We start from the raw sequence: 24442 nt of genomic DNA, 5'->3' as shown, positions 1-24442 counted from the left end.
ATCAGCCAGGTTTTAACTATGTCATATCTATAACTCTATATACACTCTTGTTTTTCTATTATTTTTCTTCACTTCACTTTGTATTATGTATTCTCTCTAATCACTATATATTCTTTGAAAACCTGACTTTATGAGCAACGGAGACTCCAGAGAATGGATATCAGACCATCTTTAAAGCTGTAAACCTAGAACTTTCCGGAAGCTTCTAGGTGAGTTAAATCAGCCTGCAGGCTCTGAAGGCAAAGATGGGGATACTTTGTCTTAGGCCTGGGGACATTTCCATTTTTCACCTTGTTGCAACCTGTTAACAGGGGTGAATTAGGGCCGTGGTTCCTCCTCTCACTTGAGACAGCTGGCCTTTAATTCCTTTAGACTATTCGGAATGGCCGCCTTTGTTCCGGGAAGGGCAAACCACGTTCCTCAGGGTGAAGCCAGAGCACTCCGTGGAGACCCCAGCCTGGCGCAAATGCCCATCCTTCCCAGCAGGTGGCGCCATCTAGATTCAGTTCCCTCCAGGGGACCAGCCGCCAGGCTGGGAGGGCTGCCAAGCGGATGTGCCCACCTGCTCCTTCATGACTGATGCTCTCCTCCCCATCTCCAGACCTTTCAGCTGTGCCTCCCTTCCATCGGTTTTAAGTGCAAGATGGTTTTTACTCTTGACTTTTTTAAATATACTGAACTTGACAGACATACGAAATGACTTGCAAACAAGCGTAACTACTATCTGTTTACATTAAAATTTTTCATAAAATATGTTTGTATTATATTAGAGCACAGTTAAAAGTCTTTTACAAAACTATCACTTGAAGGAAACCATAACTCTGAAGTTTCTTTATAAACAACAATGTTCTACTGTATTTTAATGTGGTTGTTTCAGCAAAACTTTCTTCAAGAAATCCTTTTTGTTTCCTTAAAGAATATCCTCAGAAAAACATGGGACAAATGACCCTTATAAATCTTCACTTAGACTTTTGGCAAAAATGATAAAACTGTATGAATCTCTTCATCTTACTCAACTTAGAAAATAGCTCATCGATGTCATAAAATATGGTTCAAAAATACAACATTCTAAGGTGGTAAGTTGTTCATCATAAGGTTCTAAGGAAGCAGCTAACCAGCTTGAAAGGAGGGCTGCCTTTTGGGGGGAAGTCCATGAATATTCTCTTCTGACTCCTGACTTCTCCGGACCCAATCAATACCTAAGCTCGCTGGTCACTTGAAGGGCTTCAAGCCACGTGAGCACACCTTGCCAGAGTTGGAAAAAGGGTTGAGGGTTTGGGGCTGACTCCTACTGATGGGACACCAGTGACAGGTGTGGGGGTCATCAGAAGGATGCTCTTCAGAGTTCAAACAACAGACTAGAGAGAAAACCTTGAAGTCAGAGTGAATTCAAGCTCAGTTCAAAGGTTTGCTTTTGCTTTTTTAAACCAAGGCTAATGTGTTAATATAATTTCCCAAATCTGTCCTCCAAAGTTGCCTGGGCCCATCCCAGAGGTTCTGAGTCTGTAGGTGGTGGGTGAGACCCCGGGGGCTTATGATCACTGGATAGACTGGGAAGCACCGCATTCCTGCCCATATGCTGTTTTCAAACTTTATTATGCTCATTCACTTTCCGGGATGAAGCAGTGAAGGGACGGGGCCCTCTGGGATATGGTAATGCAGCAGGAAACCATGAGAAGGACCCATTCATTATACCTTTGTTAGGCCATTTATCACTTATCTGATATTAAAAAAGTTCAGAAACCACCATGGTCTGGGTAGTACCGGGAAGGAAAACTGGGGTATCTGACATTATGTGGTACGATGCCTGACACATAGTACGCATTCAAGAAATACCTGCTAGTTAACCATTGCATTCCCCTGATGGGAGGTTTTTAAGTGGCTGAATTAAGAACTATGGCTCAATCCTCTTAAAAGGCTTGGGGAGACAGTGGGCACAGAGCACTGATCCATGACAGGAGAGAGAGCAGGGTTGGGAACTTCTCAGAGTGGATGATTACCATCAAAAAGGCAAGCAGCATGTATTTTTTAAATTATAGGTGTGTTTATGCTGGAGCATACAGATCTAGAGGTTGTAGGTATTCCTGGAGCAGCCCTCAGGGGTCACAAGCAGCAAGAGAACTACAGCCCAAAAAATGCCAACACTGGAGCATTCACGTTAAATTTGGGAATTATATTTAAGAATGCCTTCCCGTGAATCCTTACTCCAAACAAAATAGCTTCTCTAATCCTTCCTCAAAGCAAAATGACTCTGAAAATACTTTGAAAAATGATGTGCTGTGGTCTGACCAGACACTTCTATTTATTTTGAGTTAAAACCTGCGAGGAGAGAGTGTTGTGAGTTCTGTCCTGCTTTCTTAATTGTTCACTTCTGAGGACAGCCAGATCTTGGGTCTGTATGACCCTTAGCCGCTCGGAAATGACCATGGTGTCCAGGGGGAGTCTGGACGCATGAGCACACTGTCCAGACCACAGTAAGATGGGACAACCTCGGTAGCAGGAGTTTCGGGCCGGCAGGTACTGCTCACACTACTCCCTTCCCTGGGGGCCCCAGTGGGTGAAGGATTCTGCCTCCCAGAGGCTCCCAGGGAGAGGGCTGGAGGCTGTCTTGATTCCACCAAGGCCAAGAGTGGCTGCCTATTGGCCTTTACTTCACTGCAGGCAGCCTACTTACAGCGGCTCGAGGTGAAGTCCATCTGTTTTGAAGAGACCTCTCCAACTGGACAGCTTTCTGAACTTATCAGAATTGTCCCCCAAGGCCAAGCTCCTAATGTCATTCTGTTGGAGAACTGTGAGTCTGAGCGCCCCTCCACCATTTCTAACAATAAGTGCGAGATTACACATCGAAATGTTTCAAAACATGCAGTGAACTATGTGTTGGGTTTTTGTGTATTTCTGCTCAGCTTCCCTTCTGACACCACACCTACTGTGCACATCTGTACCACCTGCAAGGCACCCCGCCTGTCCCTGGTGAGGACCTCCATCAATGTGCAGATCGACACACAGAAGAATCAGCACCCGGGGCAGACTCTACAAGCTGGGACTTTAGAGCCTGCCCAGGACCCACGAGGCACTCTTTCTCAAAGTTCCTATCTGGGCTGGACTGCAGGACATGGCGGGGAGTCATGTGAGGCTCCCCCGTCTGAGCCGTGAAAGCCCCACGGAAAAATTGTGCAGATGCGTGAGTGATTTTACCAGGCACGGAATGTATAGAGCCCCGTACCTATCTGTGCGGAAGAGATATTAATGCTGCCATTAGGGAAGGGGATCACTGCATGCAGCTGCGAGTCGCCCACATTACCTGATCTTGGGATTTCTTTTTCTTCTTCTTCTTGCCCCAGCACCCGGAACTCTCCGCGTCTTTGCCGTTGGCCTCTCCACAGAGCAGCCCGTCCAGCTCATCCGTGCCCATGTGCTGTCCCTGAGAAGTTTCTGCTGCCAGCCGGTACGACAGGTTCCTTAAAATGCACACACAGTTTTCAACGGTCTGGAGAACCCAAAAAAAAAAAAAAAAAAAAAAAAAAAAGGAAAGGAAACCAAGGAGGAATGAATAAAAACTAACCAGCACTCCTTCTCCACCCGAGAAAGCAGTCATTTCCACATCCCCGATTCTTTCTGGACACATTTAGCTGCTGGCTCCTTAAAGGCTCCCTTGTCAGCCACAGTGGAAAGAATTGAGAGAAGCCCGAGAAGGTCTTAAAACCTCTTCTTATCCACGCTAGTTAATTTTATAAACAACTGTCATTGTTGATTGAAGTTCACTGGGGAGCAGGAAAGAATCCACAACCTGGGAGAGGTCCCAGATATGGCCCACGCACTCACCGCTCCCGCCTGGGGACCAGGGCTCAGAATCATCGAGAGCGTGGATACTCACATTCCCACCAGCTCCAGGACGGAGACCCCAGTATTTCCCACCTACCAGGGCACTTTCTGGGAGTAAAATGAGGTAAGAGATATAAAGGTGGGGGGGGTCCCAGGCAAACCGAGTGCTGGGATCACCTGGGGGCATAAGTGTTTCCATGCTACTGATTTGTTTGGACATAGCTGGTGTTCCTGTTTTCTTAGCGTCGGGGTTAACCAGTGCTTGAGGACACACGTTGTGCGGCTAGACACCTGTAAGGCCCTTGATCTCTGCTGGCTGTGTGATTTGGACAAGACACCCACCCTCTCTCTGACTCAGTAACTTCCTCTGTAAGATGGTCAGAGTGGTCAGAGTAGATACATACATGCTACAATGTACCCTATGTGGGTCAGGACAGTCGAGGACGGATGTCGAGGACGGATGAGCAGGCGGAACGCCCCCTGCCCCCAGGATGTCCACATTAATCTCTGTAAGCTGTGAGAAGGTTGGGTTATCTGGCCAGGGGGAATGGAGGTTGCAGATAGACCTCATCAGCTGACCTTTAGTTGGGGAGACTGTCCTGGATTATCCCGTCGGGCCCATGTAACCAGGAGGGTCCTACAGTTGAGAGGGGGTGGCAGAAGTGGTGAAGTGAAGCGGTGTGAGAAGGTGTGACCTCTCGCTGCTGGATTTGAAGATGGAAGAAGGGGCCACAAGCCAAGGAATTGTGGGCACCTCTAGAAGCTGGGAAAGACAAGAAAACTGGTTCTCCCCTGAGCTTCCAGAAGGAACGCAGCCCTGGCGACACACTGATTTTAGCCCAACAAGACCCATCTGGGACTCCTGACCTGTAAAACAGTAAGATAATCAATTTCTGTTGTTTTAAGCTACCATGTTTGTGGTAATTTGCTAGAGCAGCAATGGGAAACCAACCCAGTACGTACGTGCTGAGAAGAGTGCCTGGCCCCGGGTAAACACTATCCGAGCGTTCAGACTGGGAACAGTGGTGCAGCACCGCCGGCAAGTCCAGAGCACGGACCTAGAACCAGCGAGCCTAGGTTTGAGTCCTGGCTCTGCCATTTCAGGGGCTGTGTGACCTTGGGCAAGTGCTTAATCTCTCTGTGCTTCCATTTCCTCCCAAAGACCCTTCCTCTGAAATATCACCACATTGGAGCCTAGGTTTCACTCATGAACTTTGGATCAACCTTTTAACCTTTGCCCTGCATTTGATGAATGGTGGGAAGAGGAAATATACACCCAACTTTTTTTTTTAAATAAAACAAAATCACGATGGGGGAGAAAAATTGAATGGAGCTAGGTTTTATTTTTAAAAGCGTGCCAACTTGGTTATGGCTTCTCAGGCACCTGCGTGTGCACCATTGTTTGAGACAGGGACCATGGTTCCATTTCACAGATGAAGGGGATGAGACCCCCCCCCCCCAGCAGATAGGGCCACTTCTCTCTAGTCTTGGGTCGGGTGGGGGCCGCACTGCTCCCCCCTCCCAGGACAGGAATCTGGGCAAAGGCTGTGGGTGTGTCTTTGACTCAACTACGGGGGGCATGACGATCAACCAGGAAAACCTGTTTTCAGGATCTGTCTCTGGAGCCTTGCCATTCCAGACCTTTCTTGTCAGCTTTTCAAGGTTTCATGGCTGCTAATCCCACAGGCTTTGAGTCAACTTGATTATCTATTTCAAGCATCCTCTCAGCATCAAAAAAGGAACCGGCATGAAAGCAGGTAAACACAGGATGATGCATGAAAGACAGAAAAGTCTCTGCCTGAAAGGAAAATGTTATGGCATAAGTCAGAAGGATTTTTAAATCAGCTCAAACTGATTCTTCTTACATCAAAGACTTGGGAGAATCAACTTCTTTCTCATCCTGCTGTTCATCTTCCCCAGGGGCATCTCCGTGCCTCTGTTTAACAAATGACTACGGGGGAACACGTCGGCAGTTTCCAGAAATGCTTTCTAATCTACCTGTGGCTGGGGGATGCTGTGGGAGAATGCTGGAGGGGAGAGAAAGCAGGGTTGGCAGAGGGAGGGGGTGCAGTGGAGAGGGTGGGACGGGGCGAGGCAGTCACCCGGACTGACCTGGTCTCTCTAGCCAGGCTTGGTGTGGGCGGGTCACCCCCCTTCAAGCTCTTCTCTCTGAGGGAGTGGGGAAAGAGGGTAGAAAAAAAAAAAAAGGCGGCTACTGCCCTTCTCTGGGTTACCAGTAGAAAAGGCGGCTACTGCCCTTCTCTGGGTTACCAGCAGAAGGCACGTGGCAGCTGGTGGCTCTGCTTTTGACATCCACTGCTGTCCACCGGTGCTTTTGGCCACTCCTCTTGGCCACAAGGGTCATTTTGACTCCTTATTTTCTATTAGAAAGGGCTAATGTGGAAGTTGTCTGTGGATTGCGCTACCGTAGGGTACCCATTCAACAAACCGTCCCAATTGCAGGAGCCGAGCTGAGAACTTGCACGGATTCCGGGCCCTTTTACGCATTAAGTCCTTCCCTCTCTACCTTGTCCCTGTGAAAGCTCAGAGCGGACCAGGCAGAGGGCCAAGTGGGATGCTGCGGGACCACAACACGGTAAAGCTCTGCGGCACGTTCTGGACGGCCAGGCACTGCTAAGTCCCTTGTGGCATCCGATCCATTCAGAAGCTATGACGAGCCTCTTCGTCGTGAAGTCGGGGGTACTCAGGGACAGTCCTCTAGTGAGCGGGAGCTGGAGGGGGCGCATCTACGCAGGCTCCGCGCTCTTGCGGCTTCAGCAGAAATAGCCATGTTTTCTCACTGCCGCCCTCAACACTCCCCATGGTTCCAGGTTCCTCTTTTGGAATACAACGTGGACATTAAAAGAGGGGATCTCCCAGGGGCTCCTGGGATCTAGCCATCTGCCAGGTCAGGAAAGAGGTGTGGGGGCTCACAGCACTTTGTTTTGGGACCATCCTGCTAAAAGGCTACCTTCCCACCAGTGTTGGCATGGGCACTTGGCCAAGGCAAGAGGCTGTGGACTCTGCTTTTAATTTCAACCGCAAGGCCCAGACAGTCTTAAAGCTCTTTTTGTATCCATTATGGTAGGAGGCTTCCTGTCCCGATGCTGTTAGTCTTTACTGCTCTGAATGCGGAGATCCTGGGCACGGCCGACTTTGTGAATTATCTCCGGCGGCTCGTTTAAAAATCGCTGGTCTATTATATTAACAGGCATCTATAAATACTCAAGACATCTTGACTGGTCATTTTTTTTACGGACTTCATTTTCCTATCAATGATATTAAAAGTTCTAAAATGGCTATTAAGGGTGTTTGCGAGAGGGGCTGATTAAATCTTTAGCACCTCATAGTCCGTCTTCGAAATTGACAACACTTACAGAGTAACTAATGGATGCCTGAGTAACTCAGTGATGTTGATCAGATGACAAACCGCGTTCATAACTGCAGCAGACTAGTACTCAAAGTGTTGGAGTTCCAGAAGGTATGCGCATCCAGGGCTGTGGGGAGTAGGGCTCAGCTATCAGCACTTGTCTCAATTTCTCAGCCCACTCCACGGTGCAGGCAAGGTGGAGGACTGCTAGGTCTCTCCCCATGCCTGTTGGTAACTCAGGGGATAAAACCACCCCTACCTGTTCTTTACCTGGCTTTATAACTAAATAACATGCCATCGTATTCCTGATCAGAGTCCATTTCAAAGCTGCAGCTTATCTGCTGAAGATTAGCTCAGTTGAGGATGCACATCAAATCATCAGATGAACTTTTAAAGGAACACAAGTCTGAGACCAGAGGTGGACATTCCGAGTCAGAGGGCCGGGATGGGGTCTAGGCACATGGCTGTGGTTCACACCAGGGCCAATTCTGCTCCCCTGGGGGACACTGGGCGATGGATGGAGACATTTCTGTTTGTCACCACCAGGAAGGGAGAAGCTATTGGCATCCAGTGGGGAAAGCCCGGGGATGCAGCTCAACATCCTACGATGTACAGGACGGCCCCACAACACAGAATAACTTGGCCCAAAACGTCAATAGTGTGGCTCTGGAGAAATTCTCATTAAGGTCTTGCATTTATCACATGGTGACTTCAGAAGCATCCGTAAAGTCTGTGTTTATATCAAGATATTATTACTTGACAATTTTACATTTAGATTGAATCAAAACCAATCAAGAGGCAAATTAAGGCAAAACAAAATGCCTCCCACACTGGAAAGGCTCACCTAATTCTATTCTGGCTTATGAACTGAAACACTGACTAGATTCTGAGGATGAACATGTGGACAGTCCCATTTACTTAGATTTTTACCAAGGTTCTTCAGTCTTCATAAGGCATTTTTAAAGTGGCATTTGATACAATTAACATTTGTAAAAAGCTAACTTGTAACAATACAGAATTATTCAAAGCTCAGGTAGTTTCAACATTCCCCTTTCTTTTGAAAGCAGACTTTATAAACTAAACCTGGACGCTTGTGGGTAATGTGGCGTGTAAACGTTTATACATGCATCTGGTTTGAGTAACTCAAAACAATCCACATGGTTATTCGTTATTAATCGAGACTTAGGTGTCTAGTTCTAGGCTAGGATTAGAAGCCATCTAGAAAATTTGGATTCCTACAGGGAGACCAAGAGAGATTGCAGAGTGAAGGTATTAAGCACAGCATTAGCTCTCTGCTGTTGTTGGCCATTGCTTAGTCCCTTGGGCATCTTTATTCACCAAGATGTTTAATCTATGCAAAAACAACAAACCTTGCTGTCGATCTCGCTGCTCCCCAGTGCAGACTGGATCACGTAGAGCAGTGCATCTGTGAGCCCATCACATTCCCGCATCCTCCTGCGAGCCTCCTCTCCAGCTGAGCTAACATTCCTGCAAAGCAAAAGGGTGCATTAGCTACCTCCGTGGGGGTCCCCAAAAGAAACTTCTTCTGTGCCCGACTCCGGAATATTTACCAAGAACACAGTTTGAACGAGTAGGGATGGCTTGCACAAATGCATCCCAGAACCGGCTGAGTTACAGGGATCTGCCATACAACTTGGCGAATGGAGATGCAGATTTCTGAATGTGTCAGCTATGAAGGTCCCGTGACCACTGAGAATGGAGACTCTTGGAAAGTCTTCAAGGTTTACTTCATTGACAGTGGAAGAGGGAAACCAGAAGCTCTTTGAATGAAAGGCTTTTTCTTTGAGAAGTGTGAAAAGAATGTTTTACAGAGACAGAGCTTCCAACTTACTGAAATATTTTAGTGATCTAATTTCACCTGCCTCCAAAATATACCTACCTTGATCCTGCCAGCAGTAAACTTCTAGAAATTTATTCTAAGAACACAGGGAGGCGTTTCTGTGAAAATTTAGTCATTGGGATGCCCATGGCGCCTTTGATGGGCAGGAGTAACCCAGTCTCCTTCCTGTACCAGCGCACGCTGAGCTTAAGCCAACAGAAGGGGGGATGGTCAGGAAAGACGCAGCGGGGAAGCAGAGAGATCTTTCACCCCTACAAAACACATGAGACAAGCCTCGTCAAGGGCTGGGGTGCTTTTAGTGACCCTGCCACCTGAGAGCACGTTTCCCCTCTCCTACCCAGGGTTAGGATTTGGTTCAGGTAGAGAACTTCTGCAGCAACTCAGAAAACACAGCCTCTTGGAGGCATGCTGGAGGTGAGTTAGGAGAAGGTGTAAAGGGGCTGAAGGAATTTAGAGATGGTGAGGAAGAGTGATCTCTCGAGAAAGATCCTGGTTGAACAACGGCTCTCGAGCTTGGCTAGTAGCAGAATCACCTGGAGGAGACGGCCTGGCTCCACTTCGGGCCCTGGGGGGGGAGTTGGATAACTTCCTATTTGGTGATGCTGAGGTTGAGAACTACCACTCGGACTCTGGCTCTAGGGAGAGGGTTCGGTTGGGGAGGGCGGGGCTCTTTGCTGACCGCTGGGTGCGGCCACGTGTCTGAACTCAAGAACCTGCGGCCCTGGGCAGAGCCTGCAGGAGACACTGAGCAGAATGAGTCTCATGCCCACACTGTAATGACACAAGTGTTTCCCATTTCATTTTCAAAATGTCCTTCAAGGTTACATTTCATTCTATTTTACAGATGAGAACACTGAGGCACAGAGGGCACGGAGGCAGTAACTGGAGCGGCTAGAACAGAACCGGGTCTGAAGGAGAGGAAGGTGAGGCCTCCAGGCTTGACGGGCCACACGGATGCACCGCTTTTTTAAGGAATTAGAGGAAAATAGGCCTAACGCTAGAATGCTACCAAACAGAAATGTTCGCTCTGATTATCTAGAAGGTTCTGTAGGATGTGTTTAAATAAGATCTTTCCGCATTTGAATGTAAGACTGGGAAAGGTTATTCAATTCAAATTAATATTTTTGGCATTTGCAGATCTGAAAATATAAACAAAATTTTTCAGTTCCTTGGAAGTATAACTGGGCAAATATTGATGGTATTTTTATGTAAAGTGTTAGGAATCCCCCTGGGGGTGGCTAACCCTCATTTCTGACAAGATCTGGGGAGGGAGGAAGAACCAACTTTCTGCAGGAAGAAGCTGTGAGGGTTTTATTCTAAACCTCTATTATTCTAGACTGGAAGGATGGCCTTTGTGAGAGAGCATTTTTAGACCACCCCTCCTTGGTATGATTTTTGCCAGGTCCAGCTTTGCGGCTGTTAGAGTAATAGGCTTGTCAAAAATTCCCATCAGACCTCTTTGGCCAGAAGAATGCTGGATGGCAATGTGGGCCCGTGTGTTTAAATCTTGCCTCTGTGCTTTGAAGAGGTCGTGTTTCCAAAGAGAGAATGGTGGGATTTAGTCTTGAAAGTGCCTCAGGGGTAAGCTCTGTACACCCGAGTCTAAAATCCTCCACCCTCCTCCCTGCCTGGTGAGCACTCAGTCCTTCTCTTGAGTAGCTTTACGATGATGAGGACGGACTGCAGCCTGATTCACAAATCCGCTTCGAAGTGATCAGCCTATGCTCACTGGTAACCAATGAATGGGCAGGGCAACCATGAGAAAGATCAGGAATTCCCAACTCTGTCAACATTACAAGTTGTGAATATTAACCTAAGCAGTTTTCTTTATTCTGTTTGATTCTAGTCTGGCCTCCTCCAAAATTAAAAGGTTATTAATTGGCTGCTGTATTACGATGTGCAAGATATTGAGGGCGCCCGACCGGCTCAGTCAATGGAGCAGGCGACTCGATCTCTGCGTTGTGAGCTCGTTCGAGCCCCACGCTGGGTGTAGAGATTACTTAACAATAAAATCTTTAAAAAATGTGTAAGATACTGAGAAATGAGAAAGACTAGTAAGTTTGGGTCTCAGTGGGGAAGGAGAAATGAGTGACACACACGCATGTACACACACAAACATACGTAAGTAAACACACACATACACATACCCCTGTGTTACAGAGGGGAGGATGGAGTTACCACGGTGTCTGCAGGTATGAAGATGCTTCAATATGTATTTTTAAACAGAATGAGGTGTGCACATGTCTCTTAATCAATGGTGTCCTACAGACCCTTTAGGGTTGGGTTCACTTTGAAGCAACTACTCCTGAATGAGGAAACGTATCAGAAGACTACCCCTGGTTTTCTACACTGGAGGAGAGGAGAGTTTCCTCTTTCTCCTTTCCCCCCACAAAATAAGATCTACTATATTATGCATGCCTCACTGGTTAAAAATAAAAAACCCAATAACTTTCTGTGTTGGTCACTGTAACAATTAATTGTAATTACGGTCCTAAGTAAGTGACAAGGAGCCAGTGTTCAACCTACAAAGATCTTCCCTCCTGTTGCATTTGACAGAGGTGCCCTTCTTGACAGAGGTGATTTTCTTGTCAGATGAGAAACTGGCGCAGCAAAATTCTACGCATAAACACAACATTACAATAAATACTTAACAGATTATTTGTAAAAAGCCCAAAGATGGTACAATAGCTTTTCCTTAGAAATAATCTTCATAATCTTGATTGAACTGTCAGTTTACATGTTATTTGGAAATTTCTGCCTACAGTTTCTACGATCTTTTTATCTAATTGATAAAAAATGAAAATTTATTTTTATTTCTTACAATTAAAAGATACAGAATCTCTTTTGATCTCTTTTGTTCCAATGTAACTTGTTAAACTGCTTTATTTTCTCCATCTTCAGTGCTGTTTGACATCCCGTTTCTCTGAGCCTCCATCACTCACTGAGCTTATTAAGAACAAATTCAATAATTGCAGCTCTCATAGGATCCCAAGTGGTCCTTGTACCCTACATGAAGCAGGTCACACGGAAGACCTCATTTTATGCGTCCCTACTTCGGCTGGCCAGGATATGGACAGTGAAACCACAGAGAAAACCCATGGATGAGGATTTTTAGCGACTACTCAACTTGAAATTGGCCTCTCTCTTCTCTGCACTGCCCTTGCTCTTTGAGTCTCTCTTACTGGTCACCATTGACTTTGGATTAGAATTATTTAGGCTGTGACCTTCTTACTGCTTGAGAACCTTCCGGAAGGCAGAGGGCATGTCATTGTTGTTTGTATACCCAGCATGCAGCTGCGTGCCCTACACCACCTAGGGGCTCGGTGCAAGTTGGTTATTACACGTGCATTCAGCTGGACTGGAATTTGGGTGACTGATTTGCCTCTGCCCTCCATACTCACTGGATGATATCAGATATCTGTTACATCAAGAATGCAGGCTTGTCCCCATCCTGGACTATTCAGGTCAGCCTCAATTTGGGAAGAAAGAAAAAAAAAAAAACTGAACATAGCGTGTGGTATCTCAAGCTAGTATCATATCTCAAACTAAGCAAGTCTGAGCTATCAGCTTTCTTCCGACTGTTGATGATATTGATCACACAGAGTGCAAGAGAGAATGACACGATTTTGTCATTTGGAGCCAATCAGGTATTACCGAGCTGTAGCAGTCTTCGCCCCAGGCTTGCAGGAAGAGATTTCTGGCTCGGGTTCTCTTCCTCTGCTCTCTGTTCCCTCCTCTCCTCTCCGCCCCCCTGCTCCTTGGCTTTTATGACCTACCCTCCCCTGCGGTCATCTCGCACCAGGTCCGTCCCCATCACCTTGAGCCCTGGGTCCTTCCTGCACATCTCTGGGCTGGGGCTCCCTGGGCTTCTTTGGCTCATCTCACCAGCAGAACCCAGTTGCTGGGTCTCTGGGACCCTGGGCTGAGCTTCTGAGACTACACACCAGTGTGAGGAGTGGGGTGGGATTGCCAGGATCCTCAGAGAGCAGAGCTTAGACCATTTCAAGAAATACAGGTGGCCCCAAGGCAAAGCTGAAATACAATGCCACACACTCAGTAAGGCCTTGGTGCCAACACAGCAGGGCAGGCAGGGGGAGAGGTAGAGTCCACCACAGATGACAGCACAGAGTGGACCCGGAGGACCGGACCTGGGTCTGGGGATACCAGGGACCCCCAGGGGCTCGAGCCTCTGTCCGCTCAACCACAGATAAAGAGAGTCTGTCTGGGGATCGGAGGCTGTGTTGACCTCCCCGCCCCACCCCGCCCACCTGCAATGCTTTTCCTTCTGCGTCTAGGCCACTGCCTTTGAGCCAACACGCTGCCTAGGCTTGGTCAGACCTCTGCCTTGGCCCCTTCAGCGCCCTTTTGTTGTTCCAGGCGCAAGATTTTAGGGCACCTGTAACAGCTGATGTTTGAGGCTGGTCCCTCCGGGATGTGAGGAGGGCTGGGCAGCATCACCTTACTTTGCTGTCTGAGAACCACTCTCAGCAGGGAGTCCAACAGCAGGAAATTGAAATATTTATTAAATGACCATGTAATTGTCCACTGTGAGCTACATGATACATAAAACTCTTAAAGATACTCAGTTTCCTCTACCTAACGGGATGGGGAGGGGCATCGTGGCCTCACATCCAATGATGCATTCATTTATTTTATTTTAATTTAAAATCAATGAATTAACACAGAGTGTATTCTTAGTTTCAGAGGTAGAGTTCAGTGATTCATCAGTTGCGTCCAAAACCCAGTGCCTATCACATCACGTGCCCTCCTTAATGCCCATCCCCCAGTTACCCCACCCCCCCACCTCCCCTCCAGCAACGATGCATCTAGACCGATTGCCACAGGCTTCCAACTGGCACACTGTGAAAATCCTGGAACTAACACCAAGTTTGTGAGGGGGAATCTAAGCAAAGCACAAATGTGCATCATCTCAACTTCCTGACCACGTGATTACCCATGAAATTTGTAGCTTCTCATAAGTTACCTGGTCTGAGTTAAGCACGGGAAAGGGAAATGATAGCAATCATGCTCAAGCCATTCTCCCGTGAAGTAGGCTTGCTTTTGCTTTAGTTAAAAACATTCCATTTTATAGAGATCCTTCTATCCACGCATCTAAATCAGGAGTAGAGAACTTTTCTGTAAGGAGCCAGGGAGTGAGTATTTCAGGTTTGGGAACCACACGGGGTCTCCGTAACTTCCCCTCCTCCCCCTCCTTTTAAAAATGTTAAACCCACTCTTATCTGCAGCCATACAATAACAGGTCACGGGTGGGATTTGGCCCGTGGGCCCTAATTTGCCAAGCCCTGACCTAGATTCTCATCGGAAGCCTGGTTATAGGATTCAGGAGGAGTCTCTGAATTCCTGGCATTTTCCTCAAAATTTCATAGAGTTTTATATGTATGCTATGTGCGTGTTTTTTCTGTGATGAAGGAATGGGACTTACGGTGTATTCTGAGGCCAGGACGCAAAAAAGTCCAAGAACCTCCAATCAAAATCAGCAGCGCCTTGGTCTGACCAGAACGTTGCTCTCCTAATTCTAGAGCTTGGGCTTCAGGATTCAGATGCATTTGTCTCCATGGGGAAACGGCAACTATGTCTTCTCTCCTACAAAAGGCCTTGAGAGAGCTTGTGTGTGGGTTCCAAAATCACTGACCAAGAAACCCCAATCTCTTCCTCCATGTGGGAAAGCCAAGTGTGCAGGGTTGGGGAAGAAGGGGTCTTCTGCCCAGTGCACTGGGTCAACACAGTGACAGCCGTCCGGCCGGATCCCCTCACTCCAGGTCAGTGGTTACAGGGTCCATGGGGGCAGTGTGAGCCCTGCCAGGTCTCAGAGGAGCCACCACAGAGGAGGGGCCACCACCACAGAAACCACTAGGGCTCATCCTCTTAATCTGTAGCTTCTCTGCACAAAGGGAGAGCTTGTTTCCTTCTTATCATTCAACAGCTTCAAAAAAGATGGATTCTCTCGTGCACCCGCCACGGTCTTGTAGCCGGGGCTCCCTAGGTGGGAAGGCACTTGCCTTGCCTGGGTCTACTCATCTGTAATGTGCGGATGGGGATGTCTGAATCACCAGCTCGTGTGGTGACACAGCCCAGTGCTCAGGGCCTGTGACAACTCTTCACAGTAAATGTGAACTGCTCCTGCGGCTTCTCACCCAGAGACTCCCATGCAAGAGGGAGAGAGACAGCAGGTGGGGAGCTGCAGCCCCACCTGGAATGTGGACGGCAGGCAGGCAGCGAGGGTAAGGGGTGAGCACAGGAAAGGTGGGAAGGTTTCACGGTGACAGTGACAACCTCATTGTTTACATGCTCATCACTAATTTTAAAAAAATCTGAAACTATTGTAAAAGTATTCAAACACTGGGGAAAATATATGAGTAGAAGTGAGCACCCTCACTCTTTTCTTCCCCTCTGTCCAAGGAAATCACTGGGCCTATGTGAAGTGCATCATTGAGGATGATTTTTCTACTCCTATAAATAAACCGTGTAGGTATGTTTTTGCTTTTCACCATAGTGGTTCGTCAGGCACCTTGCTTGATTTTATCCTTTTTTTTTTTTTTTTTTTAAGAGAGAGAGAGTGCAAGGCAGGTGTGGAGTAGGGCAGAGGGAGAAGGAGAATCTCAAGCAGGCTCCGTGCTCAGTGTGGAGCCTGACTCAGGGCTCAATCTCACGATCCTGAGCCGAAACCAAGAGTCGGACGCTTAACCGACTGAGCCAGCCAGGCGCCCCTGCTTTTATCCTTTAAAAGCCTCTCATTGCCTCTTTTCATGACAGTACCTACCTATTTACCCTACTCAATGAATGACTTTGGGTATTCCATGTATGAATATATCACAATTTATAATTTAAGAAACGATTAGCCTACTAAAGGACATCCAAGTTGTTTTTAATTTTTTGCTGTAGGAAGTAACATTGAGTGGAAATTTGGAGGAGTTATGTGTTTTGTGAGATGGAACTTATGGAACCAGAAGAAAGGGAAATGGGTCAATCAGTTCAAAGCAACAAAGCAACCCAACTGGACTGGGTACTGACTCTGCTCTACACCCTAGGCCAAGTCTTGGCATAGAAAGAAAAGAACATCTGCCCCTTGACCTTTGGAGATCACAGTCTAGCAAGGGAAGCAGACACGTATCTGGTGTGCCAAGATCTGATCTCATTTGCATGGAACTAGCAGTATGAAGAATGTGGGAACCAATCTCCCTCAGAAACGATGCCTGGGTATGCCTAGAAAATAAACCTCGGCTGAGATGGGTGGAAGTCTTACGACTCACCTTTAAGTTGTAATTAAATCTTTGCTGAGGTTGTACTTCTGGATATCACATTGTTTTCCTTAATACCTGTAGCAGCAAGCCATGGGTTGGACTTAAGAACACAGAGTACAATAAATGTGTTCTTAGCAAGAAAACATTTTATGCATATTTAGTGGAATGGACCTTCGAATTTGAAGGGCAAGGTGTAAACTACACATCCGGGCTTAGAAGTGGTTGCTGGTGAACAGCCATCGTGTCAATACCAGCCCAGCACAACCATGCAGCGGTGGGGGCTCCAGGCCACTCTTGGCATGAGCAGAGGATAGGATGTGTAGGCAGAGGCGGCAGTCTGTGGCAAATGCTAATTCTGGCTTGTACACCTCCATTTTTACTAAGCCTGGCATGGTGAGCCAGCTCCTTGTGTTTAGTAAAACCACGGCAGGCTCCTGGTTCACCAAGGTAAATCTTGCTGATGCTCTTTCACCAAACCACATGACCTGTGCTAAGTCCTTTTTGACCTCCAGCTACCAAGCGGAACCAAAGCAAGGTTCCCCTCACCTGCCTGGTGAATTCAAGTCATTCAAGAGGGTTTTCCAGTGTTGCCTTTTTCTGGCATCTCACCCAGAATGCAGAGCCAAGGATGACAGAAGATAAGTCCCTGGCCTTGAAACCTCATGGGGTGTCCTGGGCCAGATTTCCAAGCTGCTTGGAACCAGTCCTCTATTTTATTTTCCATTTCTCCCCTTCTAGAACTGGAGTGTCTATAATTATCATCCTATGCCTGTCCCACCGGTGTTGGTCGGGAGCAGATAAGCTGTTTCTTTGGTACTAGTGGCCCCCCCAAGATGTTTATGTCCTAATGCCTGGAACCCGTGAATAGTTTACTTTACCAGGAAAAAGAGACTGCGGAGGGAATGAAGGTTACAGACTTTACAACAGTGTGATTGTCTTCGATGATCCAATGAACATTAAAAGCAGGGCGCATTGTCTAGGTGGAGTCAGTGAGATGCAGCAGAAGGGGAAGTCAGAGAGATCTCGGGCATGAGGATTCAACTCCCCACGGCTGGTTCTGACACGGAGGGGCCACATGCAACGTTGAGAGGCTGCTAGCTCTCAGCGGACAGCCAGCAAGGAAACAGGGACCTTGGTCCCACAGCCATAAGGAATTTGGTTCCAGCCATAACCTGGACAAATTTTCTCCCAACAGCCATTAGTGAGGAACGCAACCCTGCCGAAATCTTGGTGAGAACCGTGTCAGACTTCTAACTCCAGAAACTGTAGGGTAATAAATCTGTGTCGTCCTAAGTCACTAAGTTTGTGGTCATTTGTCACAGCATCAGTAGGAAACCAGTACAGAGCCTTTCGCTTGTCTTACTTAAGGGTAAATGAAAATCTTCTCGACACACGCATACACATTTCACACCCAGCCTTTCCCCGGAAAACTGCTTATCTGCAGGGGACTCATGCAAGTTTCTAGAAGGTATTTCTAGATGATCAGATAATTGTATTGTTTTGATCAAGACCAAAATGCCACCTATATAAGAGAATAAAAAATCTTCCTCAGGGCACGTGAGTAGGGGACAGGGTGAGCTGGTGGCATATACAGCATCTGCCTTCAACTGTGCAAGAACAGGCGATGCCCCATCTACTTCTGAGCAGACTAAAGTGCTTTGCATAAGAAACACACTGGTGTGATGTGATGATGCACGTTTTGAGGCACAAGGACATTGCTTTAATTTGCTTTGCCCTCTCCATCATCTGATTAGCCACAAGAGAGCTGCCAGATACGTGGGCAACAGCTTGGACCAGATTGCTCTCCTGCTTGTCGATACCTTTTACTTCTGCCAGTCCTCATACTATAGAAGGGGGTCCTGAAAACCTCAGTCTTCACAGCTTCTGATGAACAGAGAGGGCAGGGGGATAATGAGCATGCTGGATTATAAGGGAGAGAAGGGGGTGATGTCCTAGCTCTGCTTGAGTGAAGTCTCTAGTGGAGACTCATTATTGTAAGTGAATTCCTGGAGCATTACCTGAAATGGCCACCATAAGTACCAAATGGTATGAATAGTCCAGGTTTCCTCTGCTATGCAAAAGTAGAGGGCTCCTAGGAAACCTTGCATGACCTGACGTGTGTAAAGCAAAGAAGCAATTGCCATTAATTTATATGGAGACATTTTTGAGCCACCCCAGACCCCCAGATCTCCTCTCTTAGGCTCTCCTGATGCCTGAGGGCACATTGCTAACAGGCGCACAAAGTACATAAAGCCCAGATGCTCACAGACCCAGTTCAAAGCTCTGGGGGCTGGACGCTGAGATGTTGGGCATGGCACAGGGAAGGAGCTGGGCGGGACCCTTCTTGCTGCTCTGGGTGCCCTGCCTCTATCCCAGCTTTCGGCAAAACCAACGCTCGACGCTTTTCGCTTTTTACCTTTTTTCGGTAACAGCAAAAATCCTCTTTGGATTCTTTTCTGTTTGTGAAAACAGCTCCTCATGTAGGTTTTTTGTTTTTTGTTTTTTAATTTTTTATTGTTATGTTAATCACCATACATTACATCATTAGTTTTTGATGTAGTGTTCCATGATTCATTGTTTGTGCATAACACCCGGTGCTCCACGCAGAACGTGCCCTCCCCAATACCCATCACCAGGCTGACCCATCCCCCCACCCCCCCTCCCCTCTAGAACCCTCGGTTTGTTTTTCAGAGTCCATCGTCTCTCATGGTTCGTCTCCCCCTCCGATTTACCCCCTTCATTCTTCCCCTCCTGCTAGCTTCTTCTTTTTTTTTCTTAACATATATTGCATTATTTGTTTCAGAGGTACAGATCTGTGATTCAACAGTTTTGCACAATTCACAGTGCTCACCATAGCACATACCCTCCCCAATGTCTATCACCCAGCCACCCCATCCCTCCCACCCCCCACCACTCCAGCAACCCTCAGTTTGTTTCCTGAGATGAAGAATTCCTCATATCAGTGAGGTCATATGCAGATGAATGGATAAAGAACATGTGGTACACACACACACACACACACACACACACACACACACACACAAAGGGATATTATGCAGCCATCAAAAGGAATGAGATCTTGCCATTTGCAATGACGTGGATGGACCTGGAGGGTGTTATTATTTTTTTTTAAAGCTAAGTGGCCTAATGCAAACTTTTGAAAACCGAGGGACACCTGTATTAGGATGAGCCACACCTCCATACATTTTTATTGGGTACAAATAACAGAAGGCTGAATTTACTTGAAAATTTCTCGCCTTCTCTTTACACATATGGGTTTCTTAAGCTGGCACTTTATCACGGCCAAGTCAGAACAATTTCCAGAGAAATAAATTTCCCTTTTTCCTTTTCCTTTAAAAAAAAAAAGAAAAAAATGATTAGCACAGTGTTGCTTTCGGATTCCTGCTATGCACCTTCCCGTCTTCTCTCAAGGAAGGCAATTTCTTTATAAATCAGGACAGTGATGGCTTGGTAATTGCTTTGTTGAGCTGCAGGGACAGAATGCTTCAGTGGCCTAAAGACCAAGTACCTACTGCGCTGGCAGTGAACTTGGCTCCTGAGCTGTCCTCAGAGCGGCGGCCCCTACGCAAAGACACCCCACCCACCCTCGTAAATGTAAACCAGCAGAGAGAGATGGATGAGCTCCTCTTTCGTTGGCTATTCAACACGGCCCCTTTTAAGAATGCCTAGATCCATGCCTTCTGGAGCTAGCCACGCATCAGGGCACATTGTTCCAAAGCAGCCCAGAGTGGAGCCAGAAATACCTGAGTTAAAAGCCGCCCTTTGGCTGGCAAGTACTACCTAGGGTTTTAGCTTCATGATTCCAATTAAAATTGATGGACGCCGCAGAGTTAACTGCTCTATGAAATGTCTGCTGCGAGTTTCCCATTGGGCTACATTATAAGGAAATCACAGGGAAAAAAAGTGAGTGCTGAGTGGCTAACGCTGTTAACCGTGAACCTAATTGTGCCTGTGGTCCTTTGTGCTCCATGAACATCCACTGTTGTTTCCTAACTTGTAGGACTCGGGCGTGAGCTGTGTGCACCGTGCCTTGAGTATGGAGTTATCAAGACCACATGCCAAGCTTGGAGACTGCCATGCAGCCAAGCTTCTGAGCTGATGCTCACCTACCCCACATTCCATGGATGCCCCAGACAGTTCGCTCCAGCACATTTGTGGCAGGCCCTTTGTGCTGACTCAGAACCAGGGAGCATCTCACGTTGTGAGCCCCACATCCAACCTCAGTCCTGGTACCTGTGCTTGCCATCGAGGGGGCTTTCCAACAGGTGTATGTACCACCCCTGCTACAGGCATTCTCCCAGAACAAAATCATTGGCCAGCCATGGCCCGATTACAAATGCAACAGCAGAAAGAAAATGTCATGGTCAAAATGCAGATGAAGTTAAAAAAGGAATAATAACACAGGGTTTTCTTCCCTTTTTTGCTAGACCAAATTATTCCTTATCAACCCAGACACAATTGAATATAAGTCATAAAACTTGAGCTTTGAAAAATACATGCAATAGGGATGCCCGGGTGGCTCAGTCAGTTAACGGTCTGCCTTCGGCTCAGGTCATGATCCCAGAGTCCTGGGATCCAGTCTTGTATCAGGCTCCTTGCTCAGCAGGGAGCCTGCTTCTCCCTCTGCCTGCTGCTCCCCCTCTGCTTGTGCTCTCTCTCTCTGACAAATAAAAAAATAAAATCTTTAAAAAAATAAAAATACATGCAATAAATTAATATGCTAGGGAACACTGCAAACCAGAAAGGCAACATTCATTTCACCAATGAACGGGTGGCTTCCAAGAAAATGAGCATTGTGGCTGCATAAATAATGAGCAATCCTGAGGCCATCCAATTCCTTGTATTTTCAGACCTCTGTCTTCTAAGAAGTAGGAGAACAAACCTGACTAATAAGGGATTATAGGTAATTGGCTACTTGCCTTTTAAATGTCAGATTGTGGGTTTGAAGACTTTCAAGATTTGACCTTGCATTCTGGATTATTAATAGCTATTATTAGAGTAAACCTTCAAACCTTCATTTCAATTCATCACCCGATTCCCTCTACGTACTCATGTAATCTTTCAATTTATTTACTTGCAGGAAATTTTAACAAATCATACTTCACAGAGTTATTAAAGCTGGGAATCAATGTGATTTCTAAAAGTTCACTTATCTAGATGATGAGTGGTCCTCAAGGTGTATTTCTTGTGTTCATGCTTGCTTTGATCACTCGCTGGTACCTTGTTGGGTACCGAGAGTAACAATCGCCAATCTGAAAGTATCTTCAGAGGAAAGGTCTACATTTACTCTGTGTTTTATCCCCTCCCAGTTTCTACCTCAGTCCTGCTCTGTGCAATTGCCTAGCCCCTCGCACATAGCCTTTTATTCGGGGTGTTCTCTGTTGGGCTGAGCCCAGCAGCACTTCTCCGAGCTGACTGCTCAAGGTCCTTGCCCAGCACCATAGGATGAGTGAACAGAACAAGCCGTCACAGGGTAAGGGAGGGAGAAGAGGAAATCCTGTCATTCTACTAACCATCCCTCTATGCTTTTTTTGTTTTGTTTTGTTTTCTTAAATTTCTTCTTTGGAAAAAGTCTCCTGAAATGTGTGGCCAGAATGCTAGTAAAAATGGTCCCTGGATCAAAACAGCTGAAGCCTCTTAAGCAAAGGGGAGGGAAAGGATTAAAAATGAAAACCACCTTTCTTTGAATCTCTTAAAAATGCTCCCATCTCTCCTAACTGCTGTCCTGGGAACACAGAAGTTTTGATGGCTCACTTAGTAGTTTTTTTTTTTTTAAGATTTTTATTTTATTTGTTTGACACAGAGAGAGAGACAGCGAGAGAGGGAACACAAGCAGGGGGAGTGGGAGAGGGAGAAGCAGGCTTCCCGCGGAGCAGGGAGCCCGATGCGGGGCTCGATCCCAGGGACCCCGGGATCATGACCTGAGCCGAAGGCAGATGCTTAATGACTGAGTCACCCAGGTGCCCCTCCCTTAGTAGTTTTTTACATGGACCGAAGAACAGGATAAATGATAAAAAAAAAAAAAAAAAAAATCCAGACTCCAATCACTTTGGCCAGAGATTACTAGGTAGTTCTCGCTGGGTGAAACAAACAAACAGAGCCAAACTTTGTTTGGCCAAAGACGAATTAAAGCTGCAGAGGGTGTCTGTGGACAACTCTGTTTTCCCCTTGTTTTGAAAGGAAAGTATCTAGGGTAGGGGCACTGGGTGACCAGATGGAGAAACTGTAAGAATCCATATAAACTTTTATAAGAAAAAAAATACACAGAGAACTCTGTGAAACTAAGATCACTTGGCCTCTTTATTTTTTGAAAGGGAGAAGAGTATACACTTATTCCTAATTATTGAAATATATTTTTACATTTTGGAAGGAATTTCTGGAAGACTTACTGAAAGTGGATTCTTCTTCGTAAGAAGCAGCAGCTTAGCCATTGGTCTGAATCACAATTTAGGGATAATTGGAAAAGTCAAAGCTGTCCGAAGAGTCTTTGCGTTTTAAAACTGAGGCTGCTTACCACCTAGGAATCTACTGTTTAATTGTCTACCTCCAATGTGGTCATGAGTGGACCTTTCCTTCTTTGTTGCGGAAGGGAGAATTTGAAAGATGTCCCTTCAAGATCCCTGCTCTGGGGTCGTTCAGTCAAGCACTCATCTCGGCACTGCTGTGCAGGGGCTATGCAGATGGCAGTCGGGACCAATCACCGCCTTTAAGGAAAGGGAAATGATCCTGGATTATCCAGGGTCCCGGTGTCATGGCATGAGTCCTTAAAAGCAGAAGAGTCAGTCCAAGACACGTGCCTGAAGAGGGAGCAGAGAGATGAGGGAAGGTGAGGGGAGAGGGCCTGATACCCTGACATTCTTCAGGACAATGGAAGGGAGCTGCAAACCAGGGAATGTGGTGGCCGCCAGTCGCTGAGAACAACCCCCAGCCAACAGCCAATAAAGAAATGCGGTCCTCAGTCTACAACCGCAAGAAACTGAATTTGGCCAACCTCCTGAAGGAGCCAGGAAGCAGATTCTTCCCAGAGCTTCCTGAGAAAAGCCTGCTGGCAGAGACCCTGATGTTGAATTTGTGAGACCAGCCATGCCCCCTGCACTGTTCCAGCCTGTGATGGGGGCAATGGAAGAACTCCATCTGTGCATCCATAGAAGGCCAGAAAGCCTCACTGCAATAGTTTCCCATCAAAGCTCATTTTTAGTATTTCTGCTAATGTATTTCAAAACCTTCAGATACACTTTCTGCATCTTCAAATGAAGGTGTTTTTAGATGCTCTGAGAAACAAGATAAAACGTGGTCATTAGGACTTTCAGCTGCCTCTCGTTGCAGGAATGCTGAGCGCAATGGGCTTCTCCCCAGCTCCAGGTAACCTAAGAGGGACTGTTCTTGCTCTACTATGACCAGATGGCTGGCGCTTAAAATGAGTGTAGGATAACGGCACCACTGGGTGCACAATTTCCTTTTACTGCTTTAGCTGTGGAGGGAGTAAGGTTTCAAACATCTAATTATAATGCTGCATAGGAAGGTCACCTAAAAGGGACACTTCGAGGAGCCTCACGGCATCGTTAAAGCCAGGTCACAAGTTGGCCGCAAGAGTTTAGCCTCATTGTTTATCCTTGTCACACTAAATAAGTGCTGGGATAAAAGTATTCTAACCTGCTACGGGACTGGGGTTACTCTCTCTGATGTTGAGCAAGTGTTAAGATTGAGTTCAAAAACTGTGCACTTAACCAGCGTGGTGGACACATCGAGAATAAGTAGAAGACAAAAGGGGAGGCTTGTGTCTCCACCATCGGCCCAGGGTGCATGTGTCCTGCTGGCTTCACAGCTCAAATGATAACGGTTCCTCCAGAGCAGACCATATAACATGACTTCTTGGGGGAAATATCAAGGCACCAACGAATGCACCATGAAAATTATCTGGAATATATAGTCTAGAAATGCCAGGCTTTTCTGAAGCTCACCTTAATACAATTACTCTTATTATCACGTGCTAATATGGAAAGGTTCGAGGTCTGCTCATCAGTAAAGAAAACATAGTTTTGGAAAAGATGGAGTAAAATGATTCAATTTTTGTCCAAAATAGAAGCAGAAAGAGGACCCTTATGT

At 46.7% G+C, this 24442-nt stretch overlaps 1 protein-coding gene across 4 annotated transcripts in view; it reads right to left on the bottom strand.

Annotated features, from left to right (window-relative positions):
- CTNND2 (catenin delta 2) overlaps positions 1-24442 on the bottom strand; it is a 904171-nt gene that overhangs the window by 123949 nt on the left and 755780 nt on the right. For all 4 annotated transcript variants that reach the window (XM_027605522.1, XM_027605518.2, XM_027605519.2 and 1 more), the window contains 2 exons: positions 8563-8680; positions 3302-3487 (listed from right to left, as the gene is read on the bottom strand). In XM_027605522.1, coding sequence (XP_027461323.1) covers positions 3302-3487; positions 8563-8680 — 304 coding nt within the window. The remainder of the gene's footprint in view (positions 1-3301; positions 3488-8562; positions 8681-24442) is intronic.

This window comes from Zalophus californianus, chromosome 5, assembly GCF_009762305.2.
Source record: "Zalophus californianus isolate mZalCal1 chromosome 5, mZalCal1.pri.v2, whole genome shotgun sequence".
Lineage (NCBI taxonomy): Eukaryota > Metazoa > Chordata > Mammalia > Carnivora > Otariidae > Zalophus > Zalophus californianus.
Note: the sequence above shows the minus strand (reverse complement) of the source record. Positions and strands in the feature narration are given on the sequence as shown.